The following is a 21620-nucleotide window of genomic DNA, read 5'->3' on the forward strand; positions in this document are numbered from 1 at the left end:
AACAAACCAGAATCTTCTCATGAGTGTTAGAAAGGACGGGATGTCCAGGATATTCTAAAAAAAAAACATGGGGAGCATATGTATTGTTGCATTTTTTTTTTGTAGGATTGTATGTCGAATAGGAGGGGAGTCCAAATGAATTGGTAGATAGATTAGGATATGAGGGTACTTAGATAAATGATTAAATGAATAACAACAAAAGAATATAATTCAAGTTCTTATATTATGAGAAATAATTATGACGTGTCAGTGCTCTGATTCAAGTCATATTGTTCTTTGTGGATCAAAATATTCAAAGACTGTTGCTGGTGGCTAATTGGTAAAGTATGAGTCAAAATGTTCTAGTCCAGTAATTTATATCTTATGGGAAAGGGTAAATAAATACAGAGGCTCACCATTTCAGTTGTATGAAGAGCAGGGTACAGTGTCCAGGCTGTGTCCAGTGGAGAGCAGCAAATATATGTTACGGTGGTAACTGAAGGGTTAACCCGCAGCCTTCTGGTTCAATTGCACCACATATTCCAGGAGGCTGTGGACTGATCCTTCTACATCATCAGGGGCTTTCCTAAGGTAAAAACAAAAAAATGCTCAATCCCATGCATGCAAAGTGAGATTGGCACTTTTTTTTTTTTTACATTTTCAGGAAGACAGGTCACCTGATCTCACACCTGCATGGTTAATATGGTGTTAAGGATACATTTTTTTTACTTTTGTTTACTAAGATGAATAGTCACACTTTTAATGTACATATGATTTAAATATTAAATGGAGTGTAACAATTTTTATATTGTATTTCATGAAACCGTCCTTGAGAGTATTATATATGGAAGTGACTGCAATTAACAAACAAGAATTGTTGGTAATAGGAATGAAGTAGTGGCAGGAGGTGAGGAGGTTTTGGGTGTAGAAGATATGCCCTAAAAACTTCTTTGAAGAATTTTAGGCTTGAAATCCTACACCAAAGATCAATTGACAAAACGATTTTATTATGTTTAACTGTGTCTCTTCTTTATTTTATTAGCTGAACTGGAGAAGCAAAAGGGAGTAATGCGCCCCAATACATCTCCTGGGCCAGGGATGAAAGAGACTGTGAATGGCACTTTGGGACGGCCAAGCCTAGATGACACATATGCACTGGGTGAAGGACTGAAGAGAAGTGCACTGAGCAGCTCATTAAGAGATCTCTCTGATGTCGGTGAGTTCTAGCTCCACCATTCTGAGTTGATTTATTTACACATGAACATACTCGTCCCTTTCATATGTGACCATAGACTGATGTAAGTGTACCTTAGTCTGTTAACCTTGGTCTTGAACTGGAGCTTATCCATAACCAAAAAAAAAAAAAAAATACTGTACTGTACATATAGCACAGTTAAACATAATAAAGTGGTTTTGTCAATTGATCCTTAGTGTAGGATATGAAGCCTAAAATTCTTCAAAGAAGTTTTTATGTTAAAAAAAAATCATGTAGAGCTCTGTGCAGTATGTATGCAATGAATATATTGTGTTGTGTTACAAAATTTTCAAATGGTACCATGTAATGGTTACATTACTGAGGAGATTACACTTTTTTTTAACTGCAGCTATGTTTTGAATTGCAGTCTGATAATTCAATGCAAGCTTTACTTTGAGACACATACAAGTTGCATAAGCCATTGGATTTTTGGTTTGGATTATTATGTCAAACCCCACTGTGTGATGTTAATTTGTACATCTTGAACGTACATCTTGAACACACATCCCATCACATTTCACCTCTTTCATTTTTCCAACATGCCTAGTTTGACAAATTATTACCTTTACTCCAAAATATGTCCTTGTGTTCCAAGGCTCAAAAAAAATCCTCCCAACTAGGATCTCACTTTTTTGGTGTCATGGTGTAGCAAGAATAAAGAAAAAAGCCTTAGAACTTTCACCATAACACAAGCCAACAACAGTTGCTTCATAATTTCACAGTTGATTTGTATCCCTCAGAGTCCCTTAATGGTAATCTCAGTTGACTTTTAGATTTGGCTACTGTACGTAGGGTAGGTTGGTAAAGTGTAGTTGGTATATTTATATTGATGCACTGGATCTCTGAATAACAGACCCTGTCAGATTTATTTCTTCTATATGCTACTTGATTAGTTCTGCCATGGCAGCTTAACTGCATAAGAGAAATATTAATAGTGTAGACCCTAAAATACATAGAAAAACATAGACATACATTTCTGAAAATGGCTGTAATTGGAAAGTTAGGCATCCCCCAGCGCTCTTGTACTGTTAGCATGTTCCTGTAGCATTTTTGATGGGAGCATAATGGTTGCCCTCTATCTACCAGACCTAAATTACACTCATCCTTACTAGACAGACATAATCATTTCTAGGAAGACCAAACACACCCTAAAACTTCTTCTCTCACCTACTAATATCATACCTGTGCTCTTTAAAACAAAAAAATACAGCCTAATAGAGCATTTATAGATAAGAGATTACCTAGCAATAGATTTAAATGGGGTATAATCACTAAAATTGCTATGTTATCAAATATGATTGATTTGTATAATACATTTTCATTGTTTCAAGATGATCTGTGCAACATTTTCCCAGGACATGTGGAAAGAGTTAATACATACATAATAAATGTTACAGTAGTACTTTGAAGGCTGTGGGGAGTAAAAATTTGAATCTATCACCAGTCCACGGAACAAGGGGTTCCACCATACTACAAATTTAGCAGAACTGAAGGTCATGTTCTTTTTTCTTTTTTTCAGCTGTGAGCTGCATTATCTTTTCTTTTTTCTTATTTTTCATTTTTTATTATCTTAAAAGTGGACTGGTTCAACATGCTTGACGGTGCTGATACCGTGACTTTATATTTGATATGCTAACACAAGCTCAACTGATCTTTTTGAAATCTTCTCAATGGTGGAGTTAATTTGTGTGATACTTTAAGTAGGGATTTGCTGCCACCTAGTGAGAATGCTACCACACAGTAAGCCATTTGTACATCATGTCTTAATGACAGGCGTTGCGTGGGCAGGCATGTATGTAGCTTGTCGCTAGAGAACTTCAAGTACAGCAGGCAATTTCCCAACGGCTTGCAATCCCTTGGGGTGTTAAAATTGTGCTTTGTATCCAGGCAGCATGCTTTGTATTATCTGTGTTTTATATTTCTCACTGTTTTCTACATTTGTCTGCCTTCTACCTGGTGTGTTTTCATTCCTATGCGCATGCATCTATCCTTTATTATCTGAATCTGTCAGTTAGTCCTACCTTGTTTATCCAATGGCATCTCCTTCTTGCCCATCTTTCTACCCAATATGTCTACCTTTTTCTTCTTCCTCCTGTCCCTTAATGCTTGCTTGTTACTAACTTGGTGCTTAGGTAAAAGAGGGAGGCGTAACAGCGCTGGATCTTTGGACAGCACTATTGAAGTAAGTGTTGAGATCGAGCTGCATGTTTGTGCTGTAGTGTGTGTACATGTAGGTGGTTCCTAACTAGAGTTTTCAGTGTTGTAGGGTTTCATGAGTAGCTGTCTGTCTTTTTGTTATGTTGTTGTTTAGACCAATAATAACTGATATTTCTGGTATGGGACAAATAGCTATTTTTTATGCATTGGTTAAACAGGGTGTCAAGAGCAATTCTGCACTTGAGTTCTCAACTCACTTGTAACTTTCCATTTTTTTTTTTCACTGCCAATAATTACAGCAGAACAGAGACTTCTGCATTAGGTCCATGTCACAATCATGATTCTGTCAGTGTGGGAACTTGCCAGCAATAAGATTTCTAACGCGACCATTTGCCTGGTGTCACCCGCAGAGTCTTGCTCACCTGGAAGGAAGTAGAGGCAGAGTGGCACCTCTCTGGTTCTTCAAACAAGGGAGTGAGACCATAGTAGCAGGTGAACACTTCCTTAGTGTGACATGGCACTTACAGTTAGTAACATTGTATGGATGGTGCTGGCTAAGTAGATTTTTCTGCCCAGAGATCTTGCTGACTGGATCCTTTGACCTATTAGGTGGTTTAAGCCATTGGCACCTCTCCATAACAAGAATATCAGTTTGGGTGGGCTGACCCTTTAATTTACACTGTTGTGCATGTAGTTGTAATGGGTAAACATGTTTGGTACTAACTTGTAGTGTTTATTTTTTCACCTTCCAGGGATCTATCATTAGTAGCCCTCGTCCTCATCAGCGACTTACTGCTCCACCACCTCCTCCTCCAGATGAGTACAAGTCTCCTAGACCAGTCTCCAACTCTTCCTCATTTTTGGGCTCTCTGTTTGGAAGTAAAAGAGGAAAGGGACCATTCCAGAACATGCCTCCATCCTCATTGCCACCTCATCCCCACACTCCTCCAGGAATTGATGGACAATCCAAGATCCAGGCTCTTCATGCCCAGTACTGCCACAACCAAGGGGCACTAGCTCAGCCCCCACCACCCTATCATTCCCAGCCTCCAGCCTCTGCACCACCTCAGCAGCCTCCTCTGCCACCCACTCATCGTTACCATGTGCCAACATCCTCAGCTCAGTTTACACTGCAGCGTCCAAACCAGCAAAAGAGGCCAGCTGTAGGAGGACCACCTATGACCCCCAGCTCCCCTCACCCACAATACACCCTGCATGGCAGACACGCTTCAAACCAGCCACAGTCCCCCTTACCCATGTATGGATCTGCACCTCAGCATGCCATGACACATACTTACCCCCAGCATGTGCACCAATCCATGCAGAAACAGCCCCCCAAGCACTTTGTATTTACACATCACCCTTCTCAAATTCCCCCTCAACAGCAGCGCCTCCCACAGTCTCAGTATAACCAGCAACATCAAATGCAGCAAGGCCAGCATAACCAGTCCCCTTGCTCACCGTTGTCCCCTATCCCACCGCATCCCTCCTACCCTCCTCTTCCTCCACCATCTCCACATACACCTCACACTCCACTCACTCCACATTCTCCTTTGCCTCCAACATCCCCTCTGCCCCAGCATGCTTCCCATCATCCTATGGGAACAAATACATCTCAAGGCAATCCAAAACAAAAACCAGTCAACAGAATCAGCACAGTAGTGTGAGGGCCTGGCTTCACCCCGTTTACAGTGAGAGGCAAACACATGTATGGAAAGCACTTATTCTGAAATAAGGGAACAGCATGCACACAGGGGACTGCATCTACTGCATCTAAGGTCCCATTGTTCCTTCCTCAGCTAAATCAACACTCCTCGGCACTTACCAGGACAGAACAGCATCAGTGAAACCTTCACTGGAACTTTTTCTGGCACATAAAGAAAGATGGACAGAGTTCTAAGTCCTGATATAATCGCCGTCTTTCCATTTTCTTCTCTGCATAGGATTCATTTTTTTTTAGGGTAATTTCCATTACAAGGCTCCAAGCTTATCCAGCTCAAGGGCTTATGAGGACTGTGATTGATTAGTTAGAGGTGACAACCCAAAGTGATTTGTGTAGTTTTAGTGGGGACTGCTGTGCCGGTGATTGTTCTAATATCCTTCGAGTAGGTTAATGGACCTGGAAGAGACAGGAATGTGTGGTGAGAGTATGCTTGTGTAATTCAAAAGAAAATGGGATTTTTGGGTCAAGCCCGACTCTGCTGCTAGTGCTAAAGGGGCCTGTGAATGTAAGAGTCGCAGCCCAGGTGGCTACAAGTGCATGAAGAACCATTGTGGGCTTGGGAGCTCAAAAACAAGGCGACAGCTTCACTTCCCATAACGGGATTGTGGAGATTTGTCACATCTTCCCAGTGCCATCTGCTCATTGTGTCAAAAAGTCTCTGCATTTTCTGTGTTATATCACGTAGTCTATTATAATGTAGACTGTTCCTGGTGTATGTGTGGTCCAGGGTATAAACCACAAAGTGATGCCTGGAATTGACCCCTTCAAAAATATTACAGTGTACATAGTCATGAAATATATATACATCAGTTTTATTTTCCCTTTTCTGCACAAATATAGACCAGGTACCACTTTCTAAACAAAACTGTACAAATAAATCTATATATATAGAGAAGATATGTCTATATCAATATATATCATTAAATATATATATATATATATATATATATATATATATATATATATATATATATTGTATAAAGTTTAAATCCTTTGTTTGAGGTAGAGTGTCTGCTTCAATTTTAATACTTCTGAGATATTCTATGATGTAAAGAATAACAGGACAATGCAACCACAAAATATCAGCTAACCCAGCAACACACTAAAACAGCTTCACAGAGGGGTCCTTTTTTGAAAGAAGCCATGTAGTGGCTCTTTCAATGTAGTGTAGTGGCTTCAGTGATGTGATAATTTCACTATGTTAGTTCACAGGGTGGATGCCACCAAGAGTAGGTAATTGATCCACTGTAAATCCTTTATACAAAAAGAGAAAAGTTATACCCCAGATGTAAACAGGGTATGTGTGTCCTTTTTTAAAGCCAACATGCATCATGGTAGGTATAAATTTGCACTGGAGCTTTTAAAATGGAATAGATAATTGCTTTGTCATCTTTGTATTGGATCACTAAAAATAGTGGCCCTCTTAAAGGGATTGTTAGCTATTTTTTGCCAAAATCAATGCAACAAAATCACATATTGTACTATGGTTTTTTAAAAAATGTCTGTTAGACACTAGAATTTCACCCTTTTTAGCCACTTTTTTTACTTTTTATAGAATTTGCCATTATTAATTTTAACTGCAGCACAAAAAGCAGGATTGCCTTCAGCCAGCCTCAGATATTGATGATATTTAATGTATGCAGTTGAACATATACAGGTCATGGCTATAATTTTCCAACTCGTTGTAAAATATGTAATATAAAATAAAATCTCTCTATATAAATTAGTGTTTACAACATTTTTAGCTTTAGGTGAGCATGCCTCATGTTTATTAGAGAGAAATTAAATTAAACATTTTTTAATGCCAGATTCCTGATAACTATTTTGCAAATCTAATTAAAGTGGAATTCCCTTCCTCCTCCAGAGGAATAGAAGGAAGGTTATGTATACAATGATGCTAGTATGTGATTTCCCTACTGGTAGTTTGTACTTTTTGTAGGTTGGACTTTTTGTAGCTTGTTGGACACTCAATAACTAAGAGTTTTATTATGAAAGTGAACAGCCTAAACATTTCCAGTAAGGCTTTCCATAAGATTTTTGGAAGTAATTGTGGGAATTACTATGCTGGTCAGATACTGATGTTAAATGAGTCCTGGCTCACAATTACATTATAGAACACGTAACAGACATAATGGCATGCCACTATTTATTGATTTTATTGGCTGCAGCACTTGGATCACATTAAATGTTGATGGGGATAATCCAAGGCTGTAAAATTCAAGAAATACAGGAGGACAGCATATCATTTAAGTATCCAGCTACATAAGCCGAAATATACCTTTTGGGCCTTTAAGTTGTCCTGCAGTTTTGGCTGTAGCATGTTAAGTGTATGGAATTCTCCCTACTCCAAAAACATACTAAGGCATGAGTGTTTACATACTCTAATTTATTGGCTAAATAATATTATCGGTAATACTTCTGTATTTAATGAACAGATACTTGTATCTTTGACTAGTCAGTTAGGAGATTCTTAACAATGTTAATTTGTATAGATTGCAGTTTAACAGTAACTATAATTAACATTTTGTAAACCACTCCATTATAAAATATTATCCATGATATGCTTTAAAAAAAGCCATACAGTAGATCTGTGACATACACTTGTGAAATGCACTTTAAATGTGATGACAATGTAGTAATCAGTAGTTTTCTTGGCGTAGCTAGCCACAAGGGAATATTGCCATTGTACTGTGACTTTTCAAACATTTTATTGACCATAACACTTTTTAAGACAATTTAAAAACCAGACTGTCTAAAAAAAATAGTTGTTCCTTATTTATGAGGTTAGAAACCTGTATAAAAGGCAATAAAGCAGTTTATAGTTTATAATATGGCAGCTAATACTGGTTAGTGGTTACTTCTCAAAATATCTAATAAATCTTTTAGCTTTTGCTCAATGCTTGGCAAAATATGTCCACATTTCTTTTCAAATTTTTGAATTCCAAAAGGATTTGAATGGCCACATGTCTGTGAGTGACAGCAGACCTCACTCACCAATAGATCTTTGGGGAACCATAAAAGATCCAATTATTTATATTGTAAATATATACAAAGAATTATCAGTCCATAAAAAGGTTCCAATGATAGGATTTTTGTCTGCGTCGTACAGCAGGCTACTTTTTAATATGCAAACATATATAACATTTTATACGACATGTATACATGTCAGGAACGTTGAGGTATAAAGCTCTGGATTTCTTGAAACAACTGAGTACACCTACTGGGGTGTATTGTCTAATGTGAGATATTCTAGGCAGCTCTCTGGAAAACAAGGGCCATAGTGTGTCACATTGTTTGTGTGTTTTATTTGTTTTGTCACAAGGATGAACAGTCTGTTTGCCATAAAAAATGTTATTTATACACCAATAATTGGTAGGTCCATGGGCACTTATCCACAATTTTTAATGCAGAAATTGTAACTCTTTTTAAATGATTAGAGCTTCTTCTGATTGCCAATTTGGGGCATGGCAATATTTCACTGATTAATGCCATAAAAAAAAAAATAACCGCACTTTCAAAAAATGTCTTTTAAAAGTGGTTCTGATTTAAAAAAAATGGAGAAAAGAAAGAAAGTGACTGCTACTTATTGATAAGTAGGTACCAATGTAATTTCGGCATTTTAAGAACCCCCTTAGTAATGCCCTTAGTAGTGCAGTTTTACAATGAACATTGACTGTCCTATAATAAAATATAAATAATATAAAGCTGAACTTTACTTAAGAGTTAGTGCAAAACTTCTATCTTTTTTTTTTCCTTTTTTTTATGTTCACTCTTGCCCAGGTGACAATTTTAGGAGCAGGAAGTGATGGGATATCATTCTGATAGGAACCATAGACAGGGAAAAGTTTTTGTTTAATGAATTCACCTTACCTAGGCAGATGCAGGTTGTTGCCTTCATCCTCAGCTGTAAGTGACTCCACTGTTTTTATTTGGTTGTGTGGAGGGGAGCCAAAAACAATTTACTTACCTTTCCAGCAGCCTGTATTTTGAAAGTCTTCCACTTCGCTGCTCCTCAGCCATTGCAGGTATTCCATTATGTCCCGGTCCATAGAATACCTACCCCGCAACCCCCACCAATGGACTGCAAGCCGTCATTAGGAACGACTGTGTGGTGGCAGGGTAAACAGGCATCCACTTAAGGCTAAGTGCATGCTGCTGCTGCTGGGAAGCCATAATAAAGCATCTGTTCAACGCACTTACTTTTTTTTTTACAGGCTACTCTACAGCAAGTATTTGTTATTTTGGGTTTTTAGTGATTTTTTTATGACCACAATCAAACAAATTGGTTTGTAACCTCAAAATTTAACAATTGTTGAGGCGATTGTAAGCAAATAAGCCAGCTATACACTGGTCAGTTCGTGCAGGTCATCTGGAGTATACCTATGGTCAGGTACATCCAATATTAACCAGGGAGTGCTACCTAAAACAAAATAAAAGTTTCTCTTCACTTTGATCTAAAATGTGAGAAAAAAATTGCTAGCAAGGCCTTACAAAAATGGAGAGCTGTGTTGTCATTAAGGCAGTTTGTCATAAAGGTGATTGTACCTAACAAACCAATATATTAGGTTACTAAAATAGTTCATAAAATGACTATAAGCAGGTGACAGATTCACTTATTCAGTTTTATTATTGTTTTTATGAATTATCTCTAAATTTATTTGCCCTTTTTGCTCACAACCTGGACCAGCAAACACAATGGGTCAAATATGTAAAAGCATTTCTAAGACATGTCCTAATTGTCTGTAGTAATCAGAAGCTTTGCCTTATGTTTCCAGTGCAATTAATAAGGAACTCTGGTTCATATAGGTGGTAAAACCCTCCCCCTTTTAGATATGTTTATCCATGACTCCATATTTCTAAGTTGTTTTTTTTACCTTTCAAATGCTTATGTTCCCTTCTGTATGCTCATAGCATGTTTGCGGAGTGCTGCTTGCAAGCACGTCACTGCTGTACAGTTCTGGATGTGTGTATAGATTATATATGATAAATATTTCCTATGGAATGGTTATCCAGCCTGTGCCGCGTGGGGTGGGATTTTTTTTTTGTTCTTGGGTGAAGGGAGCGGGGATTAGAAAAATTCTCTGTTGGACAGGTTTCTTGTCCTTATTTTCATTTGGTTTATGTTTATTTAGGTCTTTCTATTCCCATTTTGGGATTGATTTATTTTTGTGTTGGATGTGCAGGGAGGAAAACATATGAAGTATATATGAAACCCAAATGTATATATTGTGTATATTTAATGCTTCAGAAATGGAAAAAAAAGTCTGTTACTGTTGTGTATTCTGCTGTGTGTTTCATTTAGTGTTGTGCCCTTTACTGCATTCACTTTATAAATCATACATCACTAGCTTGACTGAGCAAATATTGCATTTAGGTATAGAACAATTTAATCAGTAGGCCTAATTTAAGTGTTTTTACAGCCAAAAAGATTTTGATAGAAAAGGGGAGTTTTTTATCATTTCCTGTCTTGGAGACCCAATGCGAAGTGTCTTCGGTTGTAACCTCTGATGTCAAATATTGAGTTTACCATCACTTCACTGTCACCTGCAAAATAAAAGAAGTAAAATCACTCCAGCCAGACAGCAATGTATTTTGAGATTTCCAAACCAATATCTTATTAGTCTATAAATAAGGAAAAAAAGCTTTGGCTTTAGATACAATTTAACAAGACAGTGCAGTGAACTATTTCAATCATTTTGGAAGCCCTTCCTCGGAATTCTGTACTATTGGGGACAGAAAAATATTTTTATTGGGTTACTTTTGTCAACATCATTTCATTTATGGTAAAAATATATGGGGAGCCATTGTTTCAGGACCCTGGTGGAGCTCCAGGGTTTAATACTTTCAGCGGACAGCACATGGTCTTTCAGCACTAGGTTCCCAGGTTCAAGTCTAAACCTCTAAACTATCTGCATGGAATTTGTATTTACCTCCTGATCTGCTCTGGAACAGTTACTGAAGTGAGTGAATTACTGGCCTAGAACAAGTAACCATGCCAGGTAAAGTCAGAAGTATTTATCAGTATACTAGTTCAAGGTAAGTAGCTCAAAGTGCTGGAATGAGCCGCTGGAAAACTTAGGCTTTTATTACTGTTCACAATTGGTGATTTTCTCTTTACTAGTATTTTGGGGTGGCAGAAAGTAGAGGGCATTCCCCCACATCTGCTTACAAAAAAAGGGGGGGAATGCCCCTAATCGGGTCAGATACTACAATTAATGTATTTCTGTCTGTTCCCATGAGAGTCTCTTCACTGCTTTTCCAGGTGAAGATTACCAGATATAACTGAAAGAAATAAAATTCACACATTTAAAATCCACTGAAATTCCTATTTTCCTTTCATGCAGCTCAATGTAAAAATAAAGTGTTAGCTTAGTTTTTGGTTTTATCTTCAGTTCACTTTACTATAGAATACCAATTTATTTTATTTATACAAGTTTAGAGAAAACTAATGCCAACAAACATAGCATAGCACACCAACAAAACATAGCAACCACACCAAAGGTTTAAGTTTTGAAACCAAAAAGGGATGAATTCTGTTTATTTTCCCCAAAAAATTTTTTGAAATGTTTAAATTTATTTTTTTTCCCATCAAACTGGTTAATTAGCAAATTATATATATATATATATATATATATATATATATATATACTATTAATAATTGATACCTAGTGATTTTGAACCAAAAGTAAATTTTCAGGTACTTGCATCAGTGCAGTTTGCACAGACTGGATCTACGTTTTCAATCAAGAAGCAGGACTAGAGCAACCGACACAGGAAGGAGGGCATGTAGAGAAAAAATTGCAGGAGATAAAGGGCACGCAGATATGGTGAAAAAGTAAAAAATTATTTTATGGAAGCATAAATATGACAATTGTTTTATACACATCACTTTAGCGAACTAAATATCATTCAGTTTACAGCTTTAATTCGTTATCTATTCGTTAACTACTAAAAGCCCCTTAAAATCTGTTTTATCTTCTCAGATGTCTTTTATTCCTGTCTCCAATTGATTACACAGGTCAACAAAAAAATAGTTTTGATCATCAGAAACCACAGCAAGTTTTTCGAGCAGATTTCAGATCTGTTTTAATTTTTTTCCTACGTACGTGCATGTATTTTGTACTAAAACGTAAACACGGTTGAAGTGAATAATAATACATCTTCAGTGTGAAGTAAAATAGGACACAATGTGATAAAGATCTACTGAACAGTGTCAGTCAGGTACCACTGTTTCTTTAGAAATGCTTAGAGTATGATTTTCTTGCGCACTCTTTAGATTGTTGCAGTACAGCATCCAGCAGTAGTCAGCCATCCTACTTTCATTCCAGAAACCTTGGTAGCGGGTTCTATATTAACTGAATGTCTCCTGTAGACATGCTGTCCCACAGGCATAGGAAACCGTAGTATTTTGTGAATCCTTGCATTCCCATCAGCAAACCAATGACCTTTAGATCCCCACAGATGTTCCCACTGGATCACTTCAAGTAGTAACTTCATGTGGTCATAGGACTCCTTTAGGTTAATGGAATGGGCAATCGGTAAACTTGGTTTGGAATTACCATTATGCAGTAAGAAGCACCTTTTAGAGGAATCAATGAAGATACGCCAATCAGATGGAACATGCTCTTGTGACAAACTGTTAAAGAGTGCATTTATATCATGACAGTAGCACAGTGAAGAACGTTGGGATATTATGATTTCATTTTCTGTAGTGAGTTAGGTACACCCTTTGCAAGTAAGTGCTTCTGTTTAAGCCTTGAAGCAAGAAGTTCTGCTTTGTCTTTGGAAAGATTTAGATCATGAACGAGATCATTCAGCTCTGCTTGTGTAAGGGTCTCTGGTTCTGAATCTTCATCGGCCAAGTAGTCAGGATCAGATGATATGGAGTTGTAACTGGCTGCAACTCCAGCGCATTCCTCATCACCTTCCACAGCAGCAAGTCCATCATGTGGCGGTACTGGAACTGACAATGAACCATCATGGGGAACAGGCCTAACTGCAGAATCGAGGCTGGGATATACAATTTTGTGCTTCGTTTTACACGAAAATACACTTTTGTTGACGTGGCAAAAATAGCAAGTCGATTAGATGGTCTCGTGGGTCTCTCCACATCATCGGGATTGCAAATGGCATTGCTGCTTTACACTGATTTAGCCAGTCACGCAGTCCGTTGGAACAACTGGTACAGATGACATGTGGAGCCCAAGATTTATTCTGGTCACCAAGTGGCCAGCCGAAATATAATTTGTATATCTTTTTAAGTTCTGTGGTAATTTGGCGACGTTGTGCTTTCGTCGTGAATGAACCACACGTAACAGAAACTGGATCTTTAAGGCAATTTCTAGTGCTTTTGTCGTGAATGAACCACACGTAACAGAAACTGGATCTTTAAGGCAATTTCTAGGTATGATGACAAAGGAAGTCAATCACAGTGCAGTCTCTAACCTTAAAAAAAGAAGTTGTTAAATGTTGTACTATGTTAAGGCTATTTAAAAGAATTTTACACAATATGTAACTAGCTGCATCACAAAAACTATATGTACTAGAGAAAAACTGAACACAGAATTGAAGTCCGCATCAAAAAATACTACAAAACCCACATTAAATTTTATCTGATGAAAATTACATGTTGACCTGTGTTATTTAATACCCTCATAGTTATCACCAGTTTGAAATCAGTGCTTTTTTTAATATAACAGTCCACACAAAAGTTATATGTATATAAATAGTGGATTGCTGTGTAAACTTCCTTTCACGATAATCAGATACTAAGCCCTGCCTACTAATTCTTGCCCTTATGTGAGTTTTTTTGTGTTTTCACCAACTTTTCTGTGCTCTTGGTCCTCCCATTAAATACCATACAATCATTTAAAATTTGGAAAGAAAAGCAGATCATTTTTGGTGCGCATACCCATAGGAACATCGCTAATACAGTTCTGTAGGAAACTGATAGGTGAATCAAAAGGATTCACAAAATATTGATCACTTTGTTGATACATTTTGTGAGTTCACCTTGTGAAAGATGTTCCCTTCAACACCTGTACAAGTAATGGGTGGTGGCATCATAGTGACAGGATGACCCTTTTCTCTACTTTCTAGATGTCCTATCATTTTATATTGGCATCATTAACTGCATTTTATTACTCAAGAAGAGATCTCTGCATTTACACATAAATGATAAATTCCACTATGGAGTAACTCTAAATAAACCACACATTGATATGATCTATAAACAGAAAAAACAGAAGTGAATAAAGCTCCCAAGAGCTGAGCTCTGTTTATTCTTTAATAACATTGGTTTAGTACCGATGGATTGGCCTAAGGCTAGTATGTTACCTATCTTTGAAAAGGAGTAAAGTGTTTACTAAGTAACTGTAGACATGTGAGTATACATAGCTGGATATTATGTAAAACTATAGTTCCTATTTAAGTCCTTACAAAATAACTTTACAAGCAAACCTGAATTTAATATGAATGCAGTATTTACTGCGGTATGAGGTTTAAAGTTATGCATGTGGGGGCTAAGAACATGCATGCTTCATACATTGTAGCACATATGCATCTGAGAAAATTTAAAATGGAGAAGGATCTGGGTATTCTAGTAAAGCAAAGATTGAATAATAGCATGCAATGCTAATTTACAATTTTTAAAGCAAGCAAAATACTTTGTGTTATGAGGAGTAGACTTTAAAGATGGGAACATAATCTTCTGTACAAAGCACTAATCGGGCATCATATGCAGTTTTGTTTTGGGCAATGAAAAAAAATATTTTAACTCAGGTAATTCTCATTAAAGCTGGGGTCTACATGGACGGTTTTAAAAATGCATGTAAACGTTTCTATTGCGTTTACCGTATTTTTGGCCGTATAAGACGCTCCGGAATATAAGACGCACCCAATTTTAAAGGAGGAAAATCTAGAAAAAAAGATTCTGAAAGATTATTTCCCTTCTGATCACTCATGTGCCATTCATACCGGTATTCCCCTTCTGATCACTCATGTGCCATTCAAATTCCCTTTCTGATCACTCTGTACCATTCAAATTCCCTTTCTGATCACTCTGTGTCATTCAAACTCCCCTTCTGTTCACTCGGTCATTCAAATTCCCCTTCTGATCACTCTGTGCTTTTTTTCTATTGTACGGCAGTTAGGACAGGGAACAGCAGGTGGCGCTGTGCCGGCTTCTTTCGCTTTGCTTTACAGACAGGAGAAAACAGGATGCTGGCAGAGGAGAGAAGAGAGACACGCTGCTGCAGAGACACACGCAGGATCGGGTATCGGGTGAGTATAATATTTTAAATATTTTTTTTAACACATTTGTCGTATAGGACGCACTAACTTTTCCCCCCAAGTTTTGGGGAAGAAAAAGTGCGTCTTATACGGCAAAAAATACGGTATATGCTTGCCTTTAAACCACTTGAAAATGTCTCTACGCCAAGTTTTTACTGTGTATACTTTTCAAGCACTTAAAAATGTGGGAAATCATCCCCCATCGAAACTGATAGACCCGTTTACCCTGCGTTTTCATTTTTGAAATGTTGCAAGAAGCATTATCTTTAACACCTAAAAAAAGGGGCCTCAAGGAAACGGTGTAGATTAGCCCATTGGAATGCGTGTTAATTTCAAACATGGGCTTTTAAGCCGCAGGTTAAATGCTTGAGAAAAAGTCGGTGCAGACTAAGCCTTAATAGGTGGCAATTAAGGAGGAAAATTATCTTTATGTATAAATAGATACATAGTCTATATAGTTCAAGGTTATTGCAGAAAACAAGGGGCACTCTTTGCGTCTGAAAGTAAAAGGATTATTCTCTATATATGTAAGGGATTCTTAACAGAACTGTAAAAATTTGAAACTGCCTCCCTTAGGAAGTAATTAAGTAAAGTAAAAGTAGAAGTAAAATAAGACAGTGTGGTCAGAGGTTGTGCGCTGCTCTACATAGTGAACAAGCAAAATGTATTTTTCTACTTACACAGGTATTTCCCTTCTTTCTGCTGTTTCTCGTCGTAAGTGTCTAAACAACCCTGATTCATTTTGTTATATCTGTGGCAGTTTCACCATTCCCAGTCAAAGGGCGAACATCAGCACATATGTGGAGCAAGCCTATTTGGCATATTTCAAAGTTAAACTTGGTGATAAAGATAAGTCTTGAGCCCCTCATAAGGTGTGCAAACAGTGTGTCGAGGGTTTACAGATGTGGACAAAGGGAACACGTGATAAGATGCCATTTGGTATACCTATGGTTTGGCGAGAGCCAGGATATCATTTCAGTGACGGTTACTTTTGTATAATGAAAACTTCAGGATATAACAAGAAAAATAAATGTAACAGAGTATCCTAGTCTACCATCGGCTATATGCCCAGTGGCTCATTCAGATGAAATCCCAGTGCCTGTTTTTGTTACACTACCCTCTCTTGAAGAACATGATTATGGTGATGAACTAGGTGACAACATTGATGAGAAGTTTGAAATTGAAGAGGACTCAGTTCGTAAGGGATTGATTAGCATGAGTTGAGTGATTTGGGACTATCGAAAAAAGCTTCAGAATCAAGACTGTTTGAGAAAAACTTACTTGAAAAAGGAACAAAGGTATTGTATTTTCAAACCAGAGAAATTGCATTTCTGCAGTACTTTATAACTGACAGTGGCTTTCTGTATTACCATAATAAACCTGGTTTAATGGAGGAATTTGGAGTTCCACTCAATAGCTCAAAGAGGAGCTTAAAATGTGTCCTCTTTCACAATGGCAATATTTTTGGGTCAGCCCCAATTGGCCATTCATTTTCTCTTTGTGACGAATATGCAGACATAAAGAGAGTCATTGAGTTGTTGCAATATCACCAACACTACTGGGTCATCTGTGTTGACCTTAAAATGGTATCCTTCCTTCTTGGTTAGCCACGCGAATACAACAAGTATCCCTGTTATCTGTGCATGTGGAACAGCAGAGCTTGTGAGAGGCATTGGGTGGAAAGGAATTGGCCTCCAAGATCTGCCCTAAAATCAGGTGATCTAAACATTCTACATGAGCCACTTGTTGATAGAAAGAATATTATATTCCCGCCTCTGCACATGAAACTGGGTCTGATGAAGCAGTTCGTTAAAGCTTTGCCAACTAAAGGAGAATGTTTCAAGTACCTCATTTTGGCATTTCTTAGCCTGTCATTTGAAAAAATAAAGGCCGGTGTGTTTGATGGTCCACAGATTCGGCAGCTCATCAAAGATGAACATTTCATCAGGACAATGTCAGAAGTCAAAAGTGATCATTTAAAGCCATTGTCAAGGACTTTTCTTGGAAGTACACGAGCAAATAATTACATAGAAATTGTCCAGAAACTCTTGGAGAGCTACAAAATGCTTGGTTGCATAATTAGCATCAAGGTGCATTTTCTGCATAGCCATCTTTCTAACTTCCCGGAAAACCTTGGTGCAGTTAGTTATGAGCAAGGTGAATGATTCCACCAAGATTTAAAGGTCATGGAAGGATGGTATCAGGGTAGATGGGATGTACATATGATGGCTGATTATTGTTGGAGCTTCCAGCGGAATTGTCCTAACACTGAACACTCCAGGAAAAGTTATAAGCGTAATTTGTTACCTTAACCGCTTACCTGATTAATTTTCAAATATTTTACTGTAAAAAAATGTGGAGTAGAAACAAATTCTTTGTATGAACAAAATGAATTTAAATAAACAGTACATTCAAGTTATTATTTCATTACTTTTTGATTGTATGTAAAATTTGTATGTTTTTTGAGAAAAAAATGGAGGGTACCCTGTATTGTAAAAATTGGATGTGATAGCAAAAAACTGGGGTCATTTCCTGGTCCACCACCCAAAAATTATTAAAAACAAATGTAAGATCCAACAACAAAAAATGTGTTCCCCAGTGTTATATGCACTTCTAAATGTACAATTTATAACTGTATTAACACTGACATTTACCAAGCATTTATTTCTGGTGTGTTTTCCTAGTGCATGTGTTTTAAATCACTGTGATTGCCACCATAAATGTTGTATGAAAGTCACTATTACTGCTGTATAAATAAACCAATTAAAGGTAATTAGGTTAATCATTTGATGCATTTGCAGAGACACTTGTGATGTTATAATATTGTTCCAAATCAACTGTAATAAATACCAAAGTTGTCAAATTCTAATTAACCCTCACACATTTTATTAATTTATGAGGCACTACTTAACTAGTGGTGGAGAATTCAAACTACACATTCATTTTAAGATATGTAATAGCAAAAATCATATATACACATACACTCCACGTCCCACGTAGGGCTCTTACAACAGTAAAGAATTTCAGTGCACCTATTTAGGTGAGTTCACCTTTAGCTAAGGGTACTCAGCAAGTATCTATCCTACGTGCTTTATTCCTTGTTTTCCTTTTCTGGTTTTCTATACTTTTTCCTATCATTGCATTTTATCATCAGTAGTAACCAATTCCATCCATGGCAGCTTTAAAATTCTGCTCCTATAATGCGAGAGGATTTATTATACCTACTAAACGTTCCCAAATGTTATATGCTCTACATAACGGAAACCTGGGTATTTTATTTGTACAGAAAACCCACTACCATAGGTCATGTACCAAAAATGTGTAACTCCTATTTTCTTTGTTGGTTTCATTGTATCAATGTGGATTTTAAATCCAGGGGGGTATCTATTGGTTTTCACAAATCGAATCTTTACCAGATACTGGACCAACAGGTAGACCCGGAAAGGAGGTTCCTTTTCTTGTAAGTGAACCTTTATGGTAAAACCTATACTTTAGCAAATCTATACCTTCCAAACCAAAACCCATCTCCATTTAGTATTGATATACTACTACACAAGCTTATGAGTTTTAAGGCAGGTCAGATAATTATCAGTGGGGATTTGAATCTTGTGATGGACCCATCAACGTATTCTTCCTCCAGAGGTGGCTACTCAAGGTCTAAAGTGGCCCAGTCTAAACTGGCTCTTAACCAATTGTAACTAGTTGAAATATGGTGGGTAACCCATCTAGGGGACAAAGAATACTCATATTTTTCTCCTGCTCACAACTCTTATCATAGATTTGATATGTTTTTCGTTTCCCAACATATCTTGCTTCTGCCTCATGAAGCTTCTTTTGGCAACTTTTTGTGGTCGGACCATGCTCCAATTCTTCTCTCCCTGGAAATTTCTGATATGCCACTCACTTCCTTTTACCTGGAAGCTTAACCCCCTAAGCGGTAATCCCGAGTGTGCTTGTGGTAACCCCACGCCACACTCGGGGTAACTAAAAGCATTACAAAAAAACACCTGTTTCCCCGGCGTCCTGCCATCGGATTCCATCCTCGGGCCGCATCCTCTTCTTCCGATCTTCCCCCGGCAAGTGCACTGACGTTCCCCAGGAGTTCCCGATGCGGGAGCTTCAATTTATTTAGTATTGGATTCAATACAAAATAACTACTGAATCCAATACAAAGTAATCATTATATATATATATATATATATATATATATATATATATACATGCTACTTCACAGTTATATAATATGTTTTAGTATTTTTTTGCACCCTTGTTTTAATGGATTTTTGTGTTTTCTTATTTGAAGTTTATTATTAAATTTAATACATTTTGGACATATTTGGTGAGTCATGCCTAAGAATTATAGGCCTACAATGTAAAATAAGTTTCCATGCAAAACAATGTACCGCTTTTAGTATAAAAATACTGACATAATTAGACTGCCAGGGAGGTTAATGATAATTTGTTATCTGACAGGGTGTGTATATCAGAGGTTTTCCAGATTATTAAAGAATTTATCAAGGATCACTGTTCTGACTCTACCCTTCTCCCTACCCAATGGGAGGCTCTCAAGTGTGTTGTACAAGGATATCTGATCCAATATGCTTCAAGACTTAAGAAAAGTAAGTCTGCTGCTATAGTAGAGTTGCTTAAAACTGTCGCCTCTCTGGAATCATCCCATAAACAGAATCCAGATGCATATACTCTGATGAGCTGTATCCCAGAAGAAATTACAAAAATAATTAAATAATTATAATTAAAATAAGACCCACAGAAAATTTTATCCAACATAGTGTTAAGCCAGGGAGGTTATTGACATGGGCCTTACATTCTAGAATGACTGTTACTCCAATTTCCTGCATCCATACAAGATCAGGGTGGACATCTCACCATTCAACAGAAATTGTTTTTTCCTTTAAGGAATTTTATTCTGATTTATACTGTTGAAAGGGACAGAAACTGAAAATTTGCAGATATGGATCCTGATCGTTTTTGATCTAAAGTGCGCAAATATATACAAGATACTGCTTTGCCTACCATTTCAAATGCTGACAGCTTGAGTCTTGATGTTCCTTTGACTGATTTGGAATTACAGCAATGTAATTTCTTCTTTGGTGCCAGGGAAGAGTTCAGGACCTGATGGGTTTACACCTAGATTCTACAAAGTGTTCTAGGACGTTATATCGTCATTCATGCTATCTGTATTTAATGCAGTTTCTTCTTCCTCTGGGTTTCCTGTTCAGTCGTTAGAAGCCCCCATTACAATCTTGCCCAAACCTGGCCAGGATTATACAATTTGCGGCAGCTATCGGCCCATCTTGCTTACTAATTTGGATATTAGAATCTACTCCAAACTTTTGACAAACAGAATGAAGCCTTTTCTGCTCTGGGTTGTTCATCTTCATCACGCGGGCTTTGTAACTGAACAGGAAACTAGAGACATTTTCCCTCATCAACTGGGTTCAAAAATCATGTATGCCAACCTGCCTTTTATCAATCAATGCCAAAAAGGCGTTTGCATTTATTGGGCATTTCTTCAAGAAACATTAACCCACCTTGGACTAGGTCCAATTATGTTGGAGAGAATCCATGTATTGTATATTCGACGCCAGCACGGCTCTGAGCCAATGGTATATTATTGGAGCCCCAATGGAACCAGACAGGGCTGTTTATTGTCCCCATTGCTGTATATTTTGGTGATGGAGCATTTGGCTACGGCTATAAGACAAGACCTTATTATCAAAGAAGTTTTGGTGGGAAAAAAAACATGTTAATTTTCCATCTTTGCAGATGATATTCTTTTGTTTGTTACATCCCCACATATATCCATCCCTAATATCATCCAGGAAATTGAGAGATTTGGAGCCCTGAGTAATTTTAAGGTGAACTATGATAAAACTAGCTACCAAAGTGGCTTCTATGAAGAGGAATTTTCAGTGGCAAGATCGTGCCAATAAGTATTGGGATTACATATCCCATCAAACTTGTCGGATCTTGTGGATAATAATTAACCTCCCTAGCCGTTCATTTCTTTTCTGTTTTATATGTCTAAAAGCAGTATATTTTTTATGAAAATTTATTTTACAGTATAATAAAATCGTATCAGTATAAAAAAGTTTGAAACACAAAATCATGTACAAATATTAAATAGAATAAAATAAAAAATCTATAAGTTTAAAAAAAAAAATGTTGTACTGTACTGCTTTTACACATATAAAT

At 37.2% G+C, this 21620-nt stretch overlaps 1 protein-coding gene across 8 annotated transcripts in view; it reads left to right on the top strand.

Annotated features, from left to right (window-relative positions):
* The window catches only part of LOC140343599 (IQ motif and SEC7 domain-containing protein 2-like), a 255722-nt gene that overhangs the window by 185457 nt on the left and 48645 nt on the right, over window positions 1-21620 (top strand). For 5 of the 8 annotated variants that reach the window (XM_072430318.1, XM_072430319.1, XM_072430321.1 and 2 more), the window contains 3 exons: window positions 1022-1195; window positions 3367-3416; window positions 4144-18177. In XM_072430318.1, coding sequence (XP_072286419.1) covers window positions 1022-1195; window positions 3367-3416; window positions 4144-5058 — 1139 coding nt within the window. In that variant the 3' untranslated portion in view covers window positions 5059-18177. Of the gene's footprint in view, window positions 1-1021; window positions 1196-3245; window positions 3417-4143; window positions 18178-21620 lie in introns of those variants that run through there. The other 3 variants (XM_072430323.1, XM_072430326.1, XM_072430325.1) reach the window with 3 other exon arrangements.

Source organism: Pyxicephalus adspersus, chromosome Z (genome assembly GCF_032062135.1).
Source record: "Pyxicephalus adspersus chromosome Z, UCB_Pads_2.0, whole genome shotgun sequence".
Classification (NCBI taxonomy): Eukaryota; Metazoa; Chordata; class Amphibia; order Anura; family Pyxicephalidae; genus Pyxicephalus; species Pyxicephalus adspersus.